General features: G+C 42.8%; 4 protein-coding genes across 4 annotated transcripts; all 4 read left to right on the forward strand.

Moving 5' to 3' along the window:
* Positions 1-55: 55 nt before the first annotated feature.
* Positions 56-804, forward strand: E1B28_003216 (uncharacterized protein; the record flags this gene model as incomplete). Its single annotated transcript, XM_043160186.1, has 3 exons — positions 56-329; positions 388-518; positions 571-804. 3 exons carry the CDS (start codon positions 56-58, stop codon positions 802-804), a joined length of 639 nt encoding a protein of 212 aa, XP_043002142.1.
* Positions 571-1464, forward strand: E1B28_003217 (uncharacterized protein). Its single transcript, XM_043160187.1, has 2 exons — positions 571-963; positions 1027-1464. The coding sequence occupies exons 1-2, from the start codon at positions 901-903 to the stop codon at positions 1330-1332; spliced, it is 369 nt and encodes a 122-aa protein (XP_043002143.1). The 5' UTR covers positions 571-900; the 3' UTR covers positions 1333-1464.
* Positions 1465-1962: 498 nt separating this feature from the next.
* Positions 1963-3334, forward strand: E1B28_003218 (uncharacterized protein; the record flags this gene model as incomplete). The annotated part of the gene is made up of 4 exons (XM_043160188.1): positions 1963-2203; positions 2252-2437; positions 2491-2620; positions 2674-3334. 4 exons carry the CDS (start codon positions 1963-1965, stop codon positions 3332-3334), a joined length of 1218 nt encoding a protein of 405 aa, XP_043002144.1.
* Positions 3335-3567: 233 nt separating this feature from the next.
* On the forward strand, positions 3568-3885 carry E1B28_003219 (uncharacterized protein; the record flags this gene model as incomplete). The annotated part of the gene is made up of 1 exon (XM_043160189.1): positions 3568-3885. The coding sequence occupies one exon, from the start codon at positions 3568-3570 to the stop codon at positions 3883-3885; it is 318 nt and encodes a 105-aa protein (XP_043002145.1).
* Positions 3886-20878: the final 16993 nt, after the last annotated feature.

Consider the following 20878-nt stretch of genomic DNA (forward strand, 5'->3'; position numbering starts at 1 on the left):
TGACGGTGTAGTTTCTTTTTATACTTGTTTGTCTTTTGTTTGTATTGTCTGGACAATGAAACTTCCTGAAACCTTCGCACCAACATTAAAGACAATCAATGAAAGGCTCAGTGCCGATTCGCTAAGTGCTTACAAGGTTTGCCTCAAATTAGAAGGCGAAGTCAGCAAGAAGGACGTCAAATACGCAAGAGTGCTCGGATACATGGTCCTCTATCCTCCCTCTTCTAACGTTCTTGCAAAGATTTTGGAAGAAATCCACTCCTGCGGGGGCAAAAATGCTACGTTAGTCAAGCTCGGAAAATTTTATGTGGATTACTATATTCAGGGCTGTACGTCTATCAAAACGAGCACCTACCGAAGTAACTTGGCCTAAACATACGCATATAGTCAAAAAACACAGAACGAAAACACCAGCTTCTTCGGAACATGCCAGTCGTCCTTCATTCGATAAGGACAAGGGCGCTCTACTGGCCGTGCTGAAGGAGGCTCCCCAAGACCGAAGAACCGCAAAGAAACAAGTAAGTATTTCCTAGCGCTCGAGTGGCCACGATCTCAGTTGCCTTTATATAGGCTCTCATTCGTGATGGTTATAGGTGTGTGGTAACTGGGAAGTACCACGCAGAAATACCGGCAAGCTTCGAGGTTGACGAAGAGGATAAGAACCTAGTAGACTCAGTCTTCACACAATGTGCACATGTTGTACCCGAAGCGACGTACTTCGACATCTCTGATAAAGTGTCCCAGGCCAAGAAGTTATGTTCGTACGGTTTTTCTGTTGACACTGTCCTGCTCACTATCTCTTAGAGAGACTACTCTGCCTCATTGCTCGCTGTGTTGCACTGATTCGGCTATAACGTCGAGAATATCAAGGGCTCCAAAGTACATTCGCTGTACAACGTAATGACGATGGAATTCAATGTCCATGATGCTTTTGATCGTCTATACTTGTGGTTCGAGGCAACTGTGAGTAATACCAGTTGCATTGCCTAGCGGCGTACTGATTCCAGGACGCATATGCATATTCAGGAAATCGAGAACTGCTATAATGTCGTGGACGTCATGGGATTGAAGCCCTTGCCCGAGAAGATCACATTCACGCGCCCTGCCATCCTTAGTCCCGGCTTTCACAAGGAATCTCCGTTCCCCTCCCCCGAACTGCTTGCTCTGCATGCATCATGTGCCAAAGTTGCCCATCTTTCAGGAGCAGGTGAATACCTTGATGAACTGGATGAGGATCTAGATGAATTGCCAGTGTTGGCAGCTGATGTATTGGACCATGCGCTTTTGCGTTCGTTGAGCTTTATGCCATCCCTTGTCGACGTCGGAGTGTGAATGGACCCTTTCCTCGTCTGAGTGCCATCGGCATCCACAGTCTACGTCTTCTTCTAGTACCACCATGCCCCCCGTTAGAACGCACGTTCAGCACCTCGTCTTATCACATAGAAACGTCAGTGTCAATCACAAAAACTTTTTGCGTATGTGGAGGAGACCATGTAAGCTACTTATAACCAAGGCGTATAATATAGGGGAACCCATATTATAACCCTATACGGGTTTCGCCAATGTAGTAAATAGGCTTATAATCGCATACGTTGGCTGACAATCCTGCTTAGTGGACTGAGAACCACTAGCGGGTTGGCTGGTAAGGCTTAAAATCCCACAGTGGGTGAAAAACCGTACGGTTTGCGCCTGGCCTGGGCTGGTAAAAAATTCCTACTGCTTATACTACTACCATTGGCTGATAGCCCGTGCAGCTGGGGGCTGGTAGTCCTCCAAGTCGAGTCCCAGCTGGCCGCTAACATAATCCAAAGATATTGCAATATGGATTTTCTAGCCCTTTACAATCTTCTTGGCTCGACGCTTCTCCACGTTTATTACTCCTATGATATAGCATGCCAATGGATGGTGAATTTCTACGCCTGAATGACAGATTTCCCTCCGCATCTTCATCTTCCGTCCTGCATGAAAATCACTTTCAAGGTCCCCAAGTTTCATTTAGCGACTCACTGCCTGCCTTGCCTCGCACGGTTTTCGCTCAACTATACACCAGGTGCAGGGAAAACAGACGGAGAGGGTATCGAGCGGAACTGGTCATGGCTGAATGGCTGTGCTCGCTCGCTTTCAATGATGACTGCTGGAGCCCGGTGGGATACAATGGACGATTTCGCCAACTACTGGAACTGGAGGAAGACCATTGGGCTGGGTAAGTTCCTCCCTTCTCTATGCCTACTATTGATTGACGTCTACACAGAAACATCACTTGTCAGGAAGATGGTTAAGGTCATACCTGAAGCCATGGTGAATGCCTGGGCCTATGTTGCATTTACGAAGGCACTACAGATTGATCACGCAGAGGACGTCAAATTGTGGCAGGATCAAGTTCTCAAATGGGAAACAAATCAGTCAAATTTTTGTCCATATAACGTAAACGATGATAGTACGTCTATCAGTTGGTATCGTTCATCACTACTGATAACAATTTCTGTCTAGCACTAACCCTGGCAAAGGTCAAGAAGGATCTTGCTGATGAGGAACATCAGCGAGAGCTGGATGGCGCAAACACGCTCGCAACAACGGCTAGCGGGTTGATAATCGAAGGGCTAGAAATCGAAGAGCTTCAGTGAGTGTCAGGGCAATCCGCTTCACCGTAAGGTCACTGTTAATTGTACATAGGCGTACCTTGACAACTACGGCGACACGAAAGAAATTGACTGAATACCAACAAACTGCTCTACAGAAAACTAGAACCTCTCTGCTGGGCAAGATACGGCGGTTCCGGGTTGTTCTTTTCCAGTATATGCCAGGTGTTCGTCGTCTACTCGAAACAGATCCGATCACTCATGAAACCCGGCCAGAGAATTTGAAACTTTTCCTTCCCAGTAACCTCAATTTCAGCACCAGGGTGGCTATTTGTCTGCCAGGAATTACCGACATCGAGGATCGTCTTCGGTATGCTCAGGCATTTGACTCCTTGAGTCAGTTGCATTCGCAACTCCGAGCACGATCGGTGGCGTACAAAAATGGCTCGCGGCTCATCCCGTCACAGGCAATGTATACTAAATTGCATGCCCTCCAGGACAACCTAGAGGTCAAAATCAAAGCTATCTCAGACACCTACCGGGCAGCACGCTCAGCGCTACTGTCGCTCCGAGGAGAAGGGCCGTGGACCTTGCTCCTTCGCGAACTTCATCCTCGGGACATTAGAGGGATAACGGAGCGAGTGGTGCAGGAGATTGAGAAGGCAGACTTGCGACGAGCCCAGGAGATGGCTGGGTTTACGACTGACGAAATCAATGCCGTTCTAAAGGGGATAACATCCCGACTGTTCCTGTGAATGCCGTCTTATCGCTTGGACAAAGTCAGCAACATCTTTCGTGGATATGGTATACCTTCAGTCCCGGCAGTGGAAAAGATGGGAATAGCTATGAGGAAATTGTTGATAGTGAGTGCGCTTTTTCACTGCTGACCATATCCTAATCTTCTACTCCAGGCCTTCGAGCAGAATGGTGTAAGGCAAGGGCTAGGGCCCGTCGTCCTCTCGAGGAGCTTCAGTTGATTGAAGAAGAGATGCGACGATCAGTGGCATATTGCCAATGGCAGCAGAAGTGGTGGCTTGGCCAAGTCAACCGTCGCGAAGGGGTTTCACCATGGCTACAAGAGGGACTAGAAGCATACGCAGTTGAGCACGCCGAGATCGAGCAAGAACGGGCAGCAAAATGGTCAGCGTCTTGGTCAGCGATACGTGAGCGGGGAAAATTTATTCATGAATTTCTTTCGGAAGAACGGAATAATGCCTCAATTCCTGTTTTATCACAGTTGTGGGTTGACGTGGAGATGGACGAGAATGTAGAGTATGACGATGAAGAGGAGGAGGAGGATTTCTAATGGATATTCCCGTGTATTGTACCAGCACCGTGTGCCTGATATGCAGCTATCGGCTGAGAAAGCTGAAACAAAACCCTGCTTAAAATGGAGGACTGAGAGTCCTGGTTTAGAATCAGCTGCCGGCTGAGAAAGCGGAGCCTACATTCCGGCTGAAAAAAATTAAGTGGCTCGCTTAGAATGATCAGGCTGAAAAATAGCGGATTGAATCCGCTGGCTTGGAATCAGCTGCCAGCCTGCTGAGAAAGCTAAATGACAGCTAGGTCTACACAGTTTATCCACCTGCAATAGTCCATCTACGATAACCCCCAAACCTCTGTATGTATAAACTTAGCGCATGCGATGAGGCATGGTGGAAATCAAACCATACAGTCGACACGTCAGTTCAGAATAGAGCTATACTAGCTGGCGGCCAGTGATAGGCTTATAAGCCTATTGGGTTAAATGCCCGCCAAAAGCTTATACGGATTTTCGGTATAAGCCCTGCCAAGGCTTATAATCCATTGTGCCTATAATTAACGTTAAGCTTATAAGTATCTTACATGGTGTGTTGGTATGTGTGCCCTAGAAAGATTACTCAAATTCATGCTGTATTCATGTCCTCTCTTAAATCAATTTTTACGATGTTCGAGTTCATCCGAAGTTCATCACAAAAAACCGGGGAATAGTATATGTCACTACACGATAGATAGATAGATAGATTACGCAGCATGGTCCCACCAGGGAACCGCTGGAACTACTAGTACTACCCTAAAGCGAGCTCACCCCTCTCAGGAGGTGGTAGACTATAGGGTGACCAGCAGCTACGTATTACAGGGGGATATACGAGCTGCAGCACAGCACAAAAAAAACATTGTGCAGCACATAGCACACTGGGACTTAAATGCAGCACACTGTCCTTAACTGCAGCACACTCATTTGGAATTTAACTTCCGAGTGTGCTGCACCTTATCCGAGTGTGCTGCAGGCTGGAACCAGTGTGCTGTGAATTTTTGTTATAAGCTTAGAGGCGGAAATTAAAAAATAAAAAATATCGTACCACTTTAGTTAAAAAAAATGTTTCGGCAATGTGACATCATCACATGATAGTGTTGATGTCATTCAACAAACACTACTCCGACTTTTTTTCTTTCTCTGCCCTCATTCCTTCTCTCCTCCCCTATACCTTAAGCAGACAGTAGTTAAAATTATATCATACATATTTAACTATAATAGAACATCTACTGAAGTGGAAGACAAAGGACTAAGTAGACAACATTGTTGATGATGGATGTTGGAGACAAGAGGAAAATGCTGTGCTACTCAGTCCCGCGCCTGCCGATATTCCCAGTGCACTTTGAGGTGAAGCAACCATGTGACTATTTCCCACATTCTCATACTTCAGTAGATGTTCTATTATAGTTAAATATGTATGATATAATTTTAACTACTGTCTGCTTAAGGTATAGGGGAGGAGAGAAGGAATGAGGGCAGAGAAAGAAAAAAAGTCGGAGTAGTGTTTGTTGAATGACATCAACACTATCATGTGATGATGTCACATTGCCGAAACATTTTTTTTAACTAAAGTGGTACGATATTTTTTATTTTTTAATTTCCGCCTCTAAGCTTATAACAAAAATTCACAGCACACTGGTTCCAGCCTGCAGCACACTCGGATAAGGTGCAGCACACTCGGAAGTTAAATTCCAAATGAGTGTGCTGCAGTTAAGGACAGTGTGCTGCATTTAAGTCCCAGTGTGCTATGTGCTGCACAATGTTTTTTTTTGTGCTGTGCTGCAGCTCGTATAGCCCCGTATTACAGCACATCGAAATTTAGAGGGAATAGACTAGGGTAGTGTAGTAGCAGTAATACTTTCGTCGTAGCCAAACTCTTCACCACCAAAATCTGATCCGGATGCGCTGACGTTAAACTCGCCGTCGCCGTCGCTGAGATCTTCCTCCACACTATCATCCCCACTGTCGATGGGGTCGTCGTCAAAGCACCAAAGGCCTTCTAGCACCTTTCGCTGCCACAAAACCATGACTTGATGAACAAATCTTGCAGTTGCGACCACCAAGTCCCATGAATAAGCAATTCTTCAAGACTTGGAAAGCCTTGGTATCTTGAAGTGGTACGTTGTAGCGTTGGCATGCCGGCAAAGACGCCATAAACCGTTCACGTATCGCTAATAATTCGACGTCTGCAGGGCAGGCCAACATAACATGCTCAGGAGTTTCATAGTGAGCATGGCAAGTGCGACAACAATATGAACTCCAATCATCGGATAGCTTTGGCGTGCATGCAGGAGACGCTTCAAAGATGCACGGTACGCAGGCACCCAACAACAGTCGCGTGAGAGAGATGCAATGTTTATAGTTAGCAATCCTCGTCAAGTAATGGCGAAGATAGAGGGTGTGGAAAGTCGGCAAGTCTTTGACGTTTTTGGGATCCACAGGTTCCAGGCGGTTCCGAATGAAGGATAGTCGAGAGAAAGTGTCGATATCATGCTGTAACCTTTGACAGATATTCGAGCTCAATCTTTTGATTACTTGTTTGATGACCCCCTCGTTCAAATCATCTATGGAAGGCAACCGAAGAGGTGGACTGGATGGGCTCGGCGATCTGGAGAGGATGAAGTCAAGATCAGACATCCATGAAGTATTTCCCCTCATATGAAGACTAGTGAAGAAGTGGGCTGGCATCACGCCAGCATGGAACGAGTTCGATTGTTTTTAGTCAACTAGATATATAGCATATACAACATTTATTGGTGCCTATACTGTCAAAGAGTGTACATGTAATACCAAGTAAGACATTGTCAGGCCTGATTTGATTACCCCATTGAATTCTCTTTTTAATTTCTTCCTCTTATGCGCTCATATTTTGGACCCATACTCATGGACCCATACTTCCTTTACGGTATCGTTACTATCTGCATAGCCTCCTTTTATACATACTTACTAAGTTTGGGAGGGTTTTCACGTATCCGTTTGGTTGTTTGACATGGACCATAGTTCTGGTTTATAGTAATAAGTACAAACAAAGGCTTCCAGTAGTATATAAACAGGGGTGTTCCCCACAAAATATGGTTCATTCTCCTCCCTACTTCTCATCTCTCAGTCTTGGCCACCTTGGTTCAGTATAACCAAGAAGAATTGCACCCTCATCGCTGTCAGGAGTGTTCTCAAGAGTAGAACAGCTGCCTACACTTTGACTGGTGAGTTCGTCGTTGCCGTCTGTGTTGCTGATTAGTTTTTCTTTATATTTTCCCTTTAGGCTTGCTCATTGATCAGACCAGCGCTGATCATCATCTTTCATCTCTTACTATCATTCACTGTTGAGGTATAGTCACACCTACACCTCCAGACCTCGCACCCTTACATCCAGTCATTGTAGCTCACTTCCACGGGGTTACTTTTATCACTTGTCAACATACTGAAGTGAAGAAAGAAAGATCCTTTATTTCCTGAAAAAACATGCAATATACAAGATACAGTTGCAGGGTAAGATAATATATATAAAGCAAGCTCTGTAATATGTTTAATCTGGAGATAGCATGCTATTCCAATTACATGTTACACACATATCATTGAATGTAACTACAACTTTGTCTTTCACTTGTGATCCAACCACCATCCGTGGAAACAGCATTTGTTGTCTGGTATGTCAATCCAATTGGCACTTCTAAGCAAATACACGTGTCTCTTTGACTACCAGCTTCACTAGTGAACGTCAATATATCTGGTAGATAGCTGACCTACCTGATAGCCATAGATACTCTGAATCCGTATGATAGTCAAATGGTGGTATTACAATACATTCTGAGCCCAAGTGTTTTTGGCCAACTATCTGCCAGATGCAGCTATCCTGGGGTGATCTGAGAATGGGCTGAGCATTTACTATCATTCTAATGAGGCCTGAACAGCATCTGATAGGCAAGTGAGCAGAGCTAACCATTCTGAGGGAACCTGAGTATGAGCTGAACAGCTGCTGTTGGTCTAATATACCTCTACCCCTGCTGTAGTATTGACTGCTTCATCTGCTTCTCACACTAAATAATGACACATCACTTTGAAACTTGGACCTTGGCATATGCTAGACCTAAAACTGTGATGTTGAGGAAAGAAGTTGCTCTTGTAAGAGAGATGATGAACAGGAAAAATACATCTTTGTGGTGTACCAGTGTATAAAAATTTCAAGGCTGCAGTTATCTGTATGACTCAACGAGCAGCAGCACACTACAATAACAAAAAACATGATAAAAGGTGGATTCATCGTGGATAACAAGAATAATATGGAAATGTGGGCCTTGTGGAACAGCAAATCCTTTTGGTGTGGACTCAATATGCCTGTTATTGTCAAAATTCACCATCCTTTTCTCATATTCATTTCAATTAGTGTTCTCATCAGTTCGGGCTAGTGCCAGTTTGAAACTGAACTGTAAACCAAGTTGCTGAAATGGTTCCATAAATGGTTTGCTGAAATAACCAAATCTAGAACGGTTTTGGCTTGGGAAACCCTGTTTTTGAACCATGCAACCCAGTGGGTCACTTGTATCTATTAGTCACAGGAAACATCACATCAGATAACCATTACTGTCATATCAAAGTGATGTTATTTGCCATCATTGTCACAAAAAGTTGTCAAAAGTTAGTCAAAAAGTTTAATATATTTCTCTGGGGAAATTTTACTCAGGAACTGCTGTTTAACCGGTTTGGGTCAGGTTTTCGGCCTGAACTGTGTCCCTGAATGGTTCCTGCCAACCTATCAAAGCCCAAACTGGCACAAACCACACTGAACCAAACTGAACCCACTGATGATAACACTAATTCCAATGCTCACAAAACTCCCTCCAATATTCAGCAACATCATCTCTTTCATGCCCATCAATATACATATCTTTTTGTGTCCATAACACCATTCTAATTTCTTTATCCAGCATTTGCCAGTAGAGAGACTGATTTTCAGGTCTGCACCACTGTATCCAGTCCATCAGGGGGGAGGAAGAAGGAAAGGCAGTGAGAGAAATAAGTAAAGAAAGGCTTCACAAATCCAAAACAAGAGAAAGGTGAGTTGTCATAGCCTACATCTAAAAAACAGACACTAACATTCACAAAGTACAATTTTGGGCTCTAGTTGGCAGCCAGCCAATCTTGAATCCTAGAGAGCCACTCGACATACTGATGAAGTTTGTATTTGCAATACAGATAGGATTGAACTAGAATTGATTCACTTTTCTAGCCTGCCGAAGGGGCTGCGAGATTTTTGCGTACAGGTTTTGCGTCCAGAAAAAGTCCAGATTTCTGAATGCAATCTGTACATTGCCTGTACCTTGCCAAGGTTGGTGGCTGTGACTTTGCACTCCCACCATACTCACACTTGCACTAAACAGGACCATTACTATATAAGTTGGATTGCATTTTTAGGCTGCATGTAATATGTACACATTGTACGATACACATGGATGCTCCCTGTTGTTAGCTATAGCCTTCTGTCTGTACACTATGTCACTATATAATACTAGATACAAACAAATAGATGATGTATTTTGCCCAATGGATCTCGGCACCATAGATTCAACACAGCCACTCTCCTCAATTAATTATTAGACAAGTGTTACAATTGTCCAGATGCTACCTGTACAGACCTGAACACTGGCTCTATGTGACTGTATGATATCGGTGCACTCTCTGTATGCTACCTGTACAGACCTGAATGTTGTCTGTACATTGTCTGTACGTTATCTGTATGTCATGTGTGCACTCTGTATGTTGACTGTACGTGACTGTACGTTGTCTGTGTGCTCTCTGTACGTTGTCCATATGAATCTGGTCACTCCATGTGCATTGTTGTCTGTATCAATTAATTTCTGAAAATTTTTAATATTATTGCTATTTCCATGAGCAATGCAACATCCGAAAAAAAAGAATAAAACCTGTACATGTTCCCTATTGTAGTCCAGCAATAAAATGAACTCTCTGTCCACATTGGTGTTCCCCACCAGATATCGGCTGCCTCCCTACCATTTTGGGTCATTGTCCACATGACCTTGCTGACACGTCGTCGCAAGTCAAATTGCACAGTGTTAAGCACACTACCAGCTTACCACTGTCCTCGAGGACCAAAAATATGTGGTCACTGGTACAGAAACTGGAAGAAGGTTGACGATTTCAAGTCATGGTCAGCGAAGAAGAAAATGAGGGACAGGCCATGTGGGACAAGACCAAGAATGGTAAGAAGATGGCCAGTAATCCAGTGAGGAAAGACACCAGCATGGACAGAGGCACCTCGATCAGTCTGTTGACTTGACATGAATGCAACACACTCAACATGTACAGAGCTGTCCTCAAGATGAACACAAGTGATATATTAGCTGTACATACTGTGTTGACATGTATGCTAAAATCTGCATGCCCCTGCCAAAGCATACTAACCAATAAACAGTCCCCCTACAATTTTTTACCAACAAACCCCACTCAATTTGGCCATACACACAGCCTGTACAGCCTCGCTGAGTACCCTGTGCCGAGTACCCCTCACTCTCCAAGGACTCTTTATTAATTTTCCCAAGACAACCCCCTTTCTGAGTGCACACCTCATCTCAGCAGATTTCCATTACTAAATTTTCTCAAGTAGCACTTGTGCTGAGGGTACATCTCACCTTTATTTCTTTGTACTTATTTATATAATTGTAGAGTATAAAGCCCTGAGGTTTCCTCTTGAAACCTCAGCCTAGATATTTTTGTACCCTTTTCCCCCTAAGTTAGCTATCTTCTGAGCTCTTACCTCTTATTTTTACTACTGAATATACAATATTCAACCTTACAAGCCCACTCACTGTGTGAACAACCTCAATTACAACCTCATAACATTGTTACAAGTATCAAACCCTCTCAAAGACACCACCAAATCACCCTTTGCTTAGCAAAGTCACCCAATATCATTCACAAACTCTACAATACAAGTAGATACTCTAACTAGGTACAATTTGCCTCTATCCCACCAAGTCTTGATAGTTGTAGTGAGTCTGCAAAGTGCATGACTCCTAACAGATTGGATTAGATAATGATTAGATAAGAATTAGATAAAATTAGATTGGTTAGATTATGATTAGATTTATATTGAATTAAAATTAATCAATCCAAATGCCTCCCACTTAGGATTATCAGAGAATTATAGTTCTTTTCTTTTGAGTCAGATTACATCCCAAACCTTGGAGATTATGGTAGGATTATATACAAATAACGGGATTACACTATGGTACAAGAATCTACTGAATACTGAGTGTAGGATTAATCTGAGTGCACAGATTATAACAGAACTGTAGCCTCACGACTCAGGAGAAAGCTTGGAGAAAGCATGGGAATGGGATAACTGGATAACTGGCTATCACAAATCTGCAACTCACCTAGTTTCTTGATGTGTTGTAGTGGAGTGGTAGAAGGAGATCAGTAGTGAAGCTTAGATGGAGAGCACAGAGATGTTGTATGAAGACAAAAGATGTTGTTAAGTCTGAGGCTCTAAGGCTCAGACTGTCTAGCTTATATATATGAATTCTATCTAGGACCCCAGATACTATACTAAGACCTCTAATACTCTATTTGAATAGCAGCACATGGTGTGCTTGGTAATTGTCTGATTGGAAGACTTCAGGTACATTCCAGAACAATGGTTCCTTAGCAACAATCTGAGAAACCATATGGTACACTGGGTAATCCTGGGAAACCACATGGTGAAGCCTGGGAAACCATATGGTGCAGTGGGTAACACTGAGTAAATATATAGTACTCTGGGTTGCTCAAGCATGCTTGGCAACAAGGATCAACATCTAGACATCTAGCCTGCCAAGGCTGTTACTAGTGCGATCTAGATCTAACATAATTCCCCCTAGATCTGATCTACAATCTGAAGTGTCTAGAATGGTCTAGAACAAGTCCAATGGTCCACTCCATATTTGGGATATCTAGCAATAAGATAAGATAAACACATGACACAGATAAGATAAATGTTAGATAGGGATAAGACAGTGAAATCTGTGACATCACCCCCTCTTTTGGTTCGAGCTCCGAGAAGAATTTTTTGTTAATCTGACAAATTTTGTATGTCGTCTTGAATTTTGATAATGTGTACTGGGGGAAGCCCTAAGCGCTTGTATTCCTGAATTTTATCTTGAGCATTTGCGAGATTCTTTTCAGGTTCCCAAGTATCATCTTCTTGACCAAACCCTGACCATCTTACAAGATATTGTGTTTTTCTTCTATAAATGCGATGTTATAGGATTTTTTCAACTTCCCACTCATCTTCACTCTTTACTACAATTGGCTTAGGTGGTGGTCCTCTTTGTCCCACAATAGTTGGTTCATTGTAGGTGGCTAATTTGCTGGCATGAAAAACTGGATGGTAACTGCAGAATTTTGGAGGCAACTTCAGTTTGAAGGTAACTGGAGACAGTTTCTCCAGAATTTCAAATGGTCCTTCAAATCGTGGATTGAGTGCTCGTCCCTTGGTTTGATAATCCTTGAGGTTGAGTAACACTTTGTCACCAACTTTGAAAGGAACAGCTTGTACCCCTTTATTGTAGTACCACTTCATACGCTCAGCAGCTAACTTGAGAGCAGCTTTCGCCTGCTCTTGTGCATCATGTCGTCTTTGCGCAATGTTATTAAGATCTTCATTACGTTGAAGGTCTTTTGTAATTGTTGGTCCTGCTCTTGGATGATGACCATACTCTAAAAAGAAAGGACTCTCTTTAGTTCCTTCATGTGCTTGATTGTTATAGGCAAACTCTGCCATTCCTAACATCAATGCCCAATCATCTAGATTGTAATTGACATAGCACCGAAGGTATTGTTCCAGAACTTGGTTGACACGTTCAGTTTGACCATCTGTCTGTGGATGATATGCTGTTGACATTGTTGATTTAATTCCAAGTAGTTTACACCATTCCTGGAATAATTCTGCAGCAAACTGGGTTCCACGATCAGAGATAATCTGTAGAGGTAGTCCATGCAGTGGGTAGACTCTGTCATAGAGTAATCATGCAAGGTCTTCTGCTGTGAAGTTGCCAGTAATTGGGAAGAAGTGAGCACGTTTTATTAAACGGTCAACCACTACACAGATTGCGTCAAATCCATATGATTCTGGTAATTGAGTTATAAGGTCAATGGAGATAATCTCCCAAGGTCTATTAGGAACCTCATTTGGTTGTAGCAGTCCAAAAGGCTGTTGTGGGCGATTTTTCATCCGCTGACACGTATCACAGCCTGTAACATAATTCTTGACAAAGATTGACATTCCTGGCCACCAATAGTTTCTAGTAACCAATTCATATGTTTTCCACCTTCCTGGATGACCAGCTGATAATAAATCATGGTGAATATACACAACTCTTCGGCGAAGATGATCATCTGTGCTTTTAGGTATATAGACTTTCCCTCGATAGAGTAGTAATCCATTTTCATAGTTCCATTCCTCCAGAGATTTCTTGAATTCTCTTGGTCCTGACTTAAGAAGTGATTTATAATCCTTCGTAACTTCATCTGAAAGTAGTGCTGCTTTGACCTCTCTTAGGATTTGGTCATCATTGACAGGCGATTCATGAGTAGCCTCGATTGCCTGAATTGCAAAAAACTCAGGTTTGAGCAAAATTTGGTCTCTGTTATCGAGGTTTACCCCCTCCTCATGATCTGGCCTCCTGGACAGAGGGTCTTCAGCTTGCATTGTTTTTCCTGGTTTATGGTGAAGGGTGTAGTCAAAGCGAGTGAGATACAAAGCCCATCTAGCTTGTCTCCGAGTGAGTTTTTGGGCTGATTTGAAGTATGTTAAATTCTGGTGATCTGACCAAATCTCGAATTTAACTGGATGTCCTTCCAAGTAATGTCTGTATTCCTCCAAAGCTCTGATGATAGCAAGTAACTCTTTATCATAAATTTCGTAGTTTTGTTCATGTACATCAAGCGACTTGGAGTAAAATGCAACTGGATGCCAAAGGTTATCTTCTGGACTTAGTTGTGATAAGACGGCTCCCACAGCAAAGTCACTGGCATCTGTCGATAGTCGGAAAGGATTTACATCATCTGGTATTCGTAAAATAGGAGCTGAGGTAAAGGCCTTTTTCAGTGCCTCAAAAGCATTTTGCTGACTCTCGCTCCAGACCCATTGTTGTTCTTTCTTGGTGAGATTAGTGAGTGGTTTAGCAATCTTGGCAAAGTCTTTAATAAACCTGCGATAGAAATTCGCAAAGCCTAAGAAAGCTTGAATATGTTTGACCTTACTAGGTACTGGCCACTCAAGAACTCCTGCAACGTTCTTGGGATCCATTGCAACATGTCCCTTGGAAATGATCATGCCAAGATATTCAATAGTATCTTTCTCAAAGAAACATTTCTCAGCTTTCACATACAAATCATTGTCTTGAAGTCTTTTCAGCACTTCTTTAACAATTTTTCGATGCTCAGCTTTATCATTCCCAAAGATTAATATGTCATCCAAATACACCATAACTTGTCCATTGCGAATCAAGTCTCCCAAAATTTCATTCATCATTGCTTGAAAGGTAGCTGGTGCATTTGAAAATCCAAAGTACATGACCGTTGCCTCAAATAACCCATGTTTTGTGGTGAAAGCAGTTTTCCACTCATCCCCTTCTCGAATTTGAACATTATTATATCCCTACCGAAGATCAATCTTAGTGAAGATAGATGCAGAACTTAATGCATCAATCAAGTCAGATATTCTGGGAATAGGGTAACAGTTTTTAACTGTAACTGCATTGAGTGCACGATAGTCCATAACTGGACGAAGAGATCCATCATGTTTTTTAACAAAAAAGAAGGGTGCAGCTACAGGACTCTTTGATGGTCTAATGTAGCCTTTGCGAAGTTCTTCATCAATCCACTCATCCAAGGAGTTTTGCTCTTTTGGAGATAACGGATAAATTTTAGCTGGTTTGGGGAGTGTTGCACCTTCCACAAAATCAATTGGATGATCATAAACTTTACGTTCTGGCATCTGTTCTGATTTCTTCTTTGAGAAGACATTGCTATATTGATGCAACCACTCTGGCACATGGGACTTCCAAGTAATGGTGTCCTCATCTGTTTCACTAAGTTCTTCATCCATGTCCTTTTCATCAAACATGGTTGCAATGACTGCTGCTTGTTGTCAATCTTCTGGATCATCAATATCAATCCAGTTAATGTATGGATTTTCCATGTCCTCTTCTCCTAAATTGTCCAGTGAGGATTCCCATGGTAAATCTGGTTCAATTTCAAGCTCATCAGCTCCAGCTTCAATAATCTTTGTTTTATGGGCTCTAGTGGCACATGTATCTGGGCACCTGGTGAACTCCCATTCTCCTGCCTGCCAATCAATCTGTGGATTGTGCTTGTATAAGTATGAGTACCCAAGAATCATTTCCTTGTCCCCTAGATGGGTGACAAACAGATAATGTATTGTTTTATGGGTCCCAATCTCAACGTAGGCACAGACATACTCTATGATTTGTCCTAATTTATTGAAAGTTCCATCCGCATTCTTTACATCATACGGTGTTGCCAACTTATGTGTTACCAGGTTGTTAGTTTCAACAAACTTTTGGTCGATGAAATTTGTTGTGGCCCCAGAATCAACAAGAGCCTCAGTCTGTACTTTTTTTCCATATACCCAAAGTGTTACTGGAAGTCTAAAAGACGATTTCTTGTTGCGAGCAATATTTATATTACAAGATTCCAGTACTACTTTTTCTAAGTCTTGCTTAGAGCTGATAGTAGGTATACTATTCCCACACTGTGATCACAGACATTATACTCTACAGTGCATTGGGAAAATCCACGTTAGATTGCCGATATACCTTCAATTTTTGATCCATCGATCGAGAAGGCCCCAACTGTACTTCATCGACTTGCACAGCTGTCTCCATTATGGCAGACTGGGAATCGGGTATTTCTACGTTTCTCGCAGAGTTGATGTTGACAGTCGCAGCTGGGGAAGCTGTACCATCATCATCATTCATCTCCTTCATAAATTCCAATAATTGCGTCTTGAAAGATTTCTTGGCCCCTGGCACACCTTGTCCTACTTTGTTATTCTGCACAGACAAGGATGAAGTTGATGAAGAGCTTTTAGGAGCAGGTTTCTTGCTCTCATTTCCAGGTTTATCCCAACAATCATTAGTGTTGTGACTAGAAGCCTTGTTTTTTAAGCCTTTTGCAGCGCAAATATTACAATGCTTCTTCTTTTTAACTTCCTGGGAGTTGGCTTCTTTTGATTTGCCTTTGCTCTTCTTTGCAGAATCAATCTCCATTGCATCTGAGTCAGATGTATTGCCATTGCCTTTATTGCCATTGCCAAAGATTACACTCTTAGCCTTTTCAGGATGCAAAGCCTTGTATGCTTTAAGCAAGAGATCAAGATACTCTTGCTAAGCTTTAGGTAGAGTACCATTCATTTTCTGAATAACCAAAGCATTTTAAGCTCCTGAGGAATAGCTTCCTTAAGTTTATCAATGAGAACACAATCTTTATATTCTCTGATATAAGCTAGAGTGTGATACTGTTTAGAGTATTTATTGAAGTCCCTGTTTTGACAAGGCTTTATTCAACCAAACTTGTGTAAGCTCAAGCTTTGCCCCTTCATTATCATCATACTTGCTATAGACATACATCTTTAAGTTCTTGGAGGAAATTCTCTCAAGACCTAAGGCCTTCTCCATGTCCAACTTTACCATAGTATTGGTTTACATAGGTTGTGACTGGAGATCTAAGGCAAGTAGTGCTGCTACAACTGATGTACAACTTCTGTAGTACTATTGCATAGGGCAATCTGGTTAATCCAGTTAGCTAATTTGAATTTGCTGTCTGGTCCAGAAAAGGTATAGCTCTGAAACTTTAAGAGACTTGGAACAAGGTTCAGCACCAGCATCAGCAGGAGATTTGTCCAGCTGGGCATTATATGGTGTAAGAAGAAGGTTTCCTTGTAGTCTCCACAATTTACAATTTTCAAGGGAAACTTCATGTTGGATGTAGACATTCTCTAGGCAAAGCATTTGGCATAAGTACCATATCTCTTGACAGCAGACACAGTACAAGAAGAGTACAATACCTCTTTACAGCAGGTATAGTACAGGAAGAGTACAGTACCCCTTTACAGCAGGTACAGTACAAGGAAAAGGGAAAGAAAAGGGAAGGGGGTCCAAAAAGAGTGACCTGTTGAGGTGCACAAGTCTTGATGGTCTTGATGCAAGGGAGGGGTTCTCAACACAGGTTCCCAAAGCCTGTGCAGCAAATGGTTTTTGAGAGCAAGTTACACACTCTCAGTCTTCACCCAGTACTGGCTGCTGTCCTAACCCTAAGGCTCTAGCTGCCCTGAGACACCAGCACTGTTGCATAAAGCAGTGAAGCCCCTTACACCTGGGGATCAGCAAGTAGGTTAGCTCTGTGGTCCTCTGTGGACCACCCTCATGCATTGCCCAAGCAACCTTCAGACTAAGATGCATAGCATCCAGACTATAAGGCTACAATTGGGATACAACTGAGGCGCTTCCCAAGAAGACAACTGTCCTTTTCAGTAACAGAGTCTTAAAATCCCCCAGAACCCAAGCAAGCCAACAGACAAGGCACCTGCAACAAAGCCACACCTGTTGCTCTTTGACAGCAACAACAGGCAAAGAAGCAAGACTTAACAAACTATCACAAATCTGCAACTCACCTAGTTTCTTGATGTGTTGTAGTGGAGTGGTAGAAGGAGATCAGTAGTGAAGCTTAGATGGAGAGCACAGAGATGTTGTATGAAGACAAAAGATGTTGTTAAGTCTGAGGCTCTAAGGCTCAGACTGTCTAGCTTATATATATGAATTCTATCTAGGACCCCAGATACTATACTAAGACCTCTAATACTCTATTTGAATAGCAGCACATGGTGTGCTTGGTAATTGTCTGATTGGAAGACTTCAGGTACATTCCAGAACAATGGTTCCTTAGCAACAATCTGAGAAACCATATGGTACACTGGGTAATCCTGGGAAACCACATGGTGAAGCCTGGGAAACCATATGGTGCAGTGGGTAACACTGAGTAAATATATAGTACTCTGGGTTGCTCAAGCATGCTTGGCAACAAGGATCAACATCTAGACATCTAGCCTGCCAAGGCTGTTACTAGTGCGATCTGGATCTAACATAATTCCCCCTGGATCTGATCTACAATCTGAAGTGTCTAGAATGGTCTAGAACAAGTCCAATGGCCCACTCCATCTTTGGAATATCTAGTGATATGATAAGATAAACACATGGCACAGATAAGATAAATGTTAGATAGGGATAAGACAGTGAAATCTGTGACAATACCGGGAATCGGTGTGGATATGCAGTGCTCTGTCTGCAGGTGAATGGATGATGGATATCAATATCGCATAAAGCTCTGCCCGATTATTGGTCTGCAGGCCAGAGACACGGTATGCACCATTGTAAGTACATCCCGGTCCAAAATAAATTCCAGACCCAGCCTTACTATCATATGGTCTCTTGATGCAGGAACCATCCATATAAACCCTCAGGTCCCTGGTTGTACAATACTGGCCTTGAGTCGTGCCATATATATTATCTAATTTGTTCTGCAATGACAGCTCATCCTTCTTCATCAGACCATCCAGTATATAGTCTAAGTTTGATTGTACAGGGATGGAAAACTTCAGGCGAGCTTTGTGAGTGGAAGCCGCAGACGACGACATTGAAGGAAAATTGTTCGAGACATCCAGAGCATAAGACATTGAAAAGTACGAGTGGTCTGACCAGATTGTACGATTCGATATGGTGAAGTCACCCACATTTGGCTTGCACGCATCTGACACAAGTGCATAGTCCACCACTGTGTTACATACATGCCGGACCGATCCGGACCGACGTGTCACAATCACTTCATCCTATTCTTACTTACTCCACTTACCTTAATCTCCGTACTACCCATTAAAGCCTAGACTATCGGCTTGGGAGTCGGCGGTCCAAATGCGGATCCGGCTACTGGATCCGTCTCGGACCTTGTACATTTCTATCCTATATAAGATGTACAACTTAGTAGTTACATTCTTCAGAATTAAACTCGACTCTGGTTTCCTAGTGACCTGGTCTAAGGCAGTTCGACTCAGGGAGCTGTTGTCCAATAACTTCGGCTACTGTCAAGACTCCATCATTCTCTTCAATCTCCTTCACTCTCCTCGTCGCTCTCCGACACACTCCGATCAACTCCGTTAATGCGACTTAGTTGACTATGCTACAAGGTTCTTTTTGCACTTTAAAACAGTGCTACGGAGCGATATTTATCGTATTAAGAACTAGAGTGAGCCCGAATTGCTAGTTAAAGCTAGTGCCACTAGTAGGATGTGCCGTCGGCGCAGCTAGACCAGTTAGAGAGAGCCGTAGATCGTGTCAGAAAACTGTATGACCGTTCGAAACCTGTAGAACACTATGAGCAGAGGACTTAAGCGGTAATTCACCGAGTTCTACTCTCTACATTCTACTATGCACTGGCATATCAAGGGATTGTACTATTAGAAGACTTGTAGTCTTCACAGAACCGTTCGTAGCAGAACTTAACAAAGTCAAAAGACCTTCATACTAGGAGTACCTACTTCTACGGGGGATTTAGTTGACAAGAAATCGGACATTGGACCACACAGACTAGGAGAAATTTGATATGACCGTAGATCGAGTCCCGATCTGAGGAAAAGACAAAAAGACATGATACAGATCCCAGATCACAGATAGAGTACCTAGGAACCAGGCAGGAATGAACAACGGATCTCGGAGTCCACGCTGTTCATGTGCTATGGCGATTCGGAACTCTGGATCCATATGCTGGAACCACTTGGACACACAAAGTCCATATGATTTGATAACGTCGAAATGCAGGATAAGGTCCGTAGGCAGGAAATACCATATGGTACGCCTATGTAGGTCCATTCCACATGCTGAAACAAGAATGAAGAACGGTCCAGATTGGTCCAAAACATATGATTCGAATACGGAAAAGCTCCGTAGACAAGATTCTGCACATGTAGCAGTCCCTAGCGATAAGACTCTGCATGGATTCGTAGCTACGGTGCATTATTTTTAGAGATAAAACAAGTAGAGATAGGATTACAAAGCTAGCGTAGAAGTAGTATAAAAGCAGCTCATGTATCCGTAGATAAAAAGTACTACCCGTGCGTAGGAAAGTCCTGAGTGGGTTGCCCGTGAGTAACTGCTCTTGACACCAATAGAGAGATTTGCCCTGTCTTTGTGCAGTGAAACGATAAGATTTGATTTGAACTATACGAGACCGTCGAGGTCAAAAACTAGAGAACTATCCGTCCGTAGGCCGCCGAGGTCTTGATTACTGTTTCGTGATCTGTCGAGGGTCTTAGCGTTCGTGTCCGCCGAGGACTTAGTTTTCGTGTCCGTCGAGGGCAATAGTCTCCAATCGTTCGAATTAGTCTTACCGTAGACGAAATTCATAGTCCCACTTAGTCCACTGGACAATAAACAGAGCCCCTACAAACCTTAGAATCCCGTAGCTGTGGTGTTTTTACACTTGCAGTTACACATTGATTTCATAAGAACTTCATACGATACTGAGACTGTGATCTTGTGCGTAACCTTTGCCAAGCAGTCCACCCTTGCAATCTTTCCTGGTGTGTAGAGTTATTGATAGACTTTACACGGAGGTTTACTAGTTTTTGGGTTGATTTGGTGTTGGTGCTACTCCCGTAGCTCTGATATTAGGTTGACTCTTGAGTAGTATTCTTCGCCCATTATCTGGTGACCACCGCAGGGGGTGGAAATAAGATTACATTCAGTATCAAACGAAATATTGTGAAATTCCGGTAGTTTTAGCCCTACGGCGAGAACTACAAAAACAACAAAAACCAAAAGAACTTCTCTCAGAAAGATTAGTTCACAGCGACGTAATACTCGCACTTCACTAGCGGCTGGCAAACAAGTCTTACAGACACATAGTCTTACGGCTTTAGCATCTAGTACCC

The sequence above is a fragment of the Marasmius oreades genome, chromosome 11, assembly GCF_018924745.1.
Source record: "Marasmius oreades isolate 03SP1 chromosome 11, whole genome shotgun sequence".
NCBI classification, from domain to species: Eukaryota; Fungi; Basidiomycota; class Agaricomycetes; order Agaricales; family Marasmiaceae; genus Marasmius; species Marasmius oreades.

Excerpts from the sequence above, each read along its gene's own strand:
- E1B28_003217 (XM_043160187.1), top strand. The coding sequence starts at position 901 with ATGACGATGGAATTCAATGTCCATGATGCTTTTGATCGTCTATACTTG. Across the intron at positions 964-1,026 it reads ACTTGTGGTTCGAGGCAACT|GAAATCGAGAACTGCTATAA; the intron begins GTGAGTAATACC and ends ATGCATATTCAG.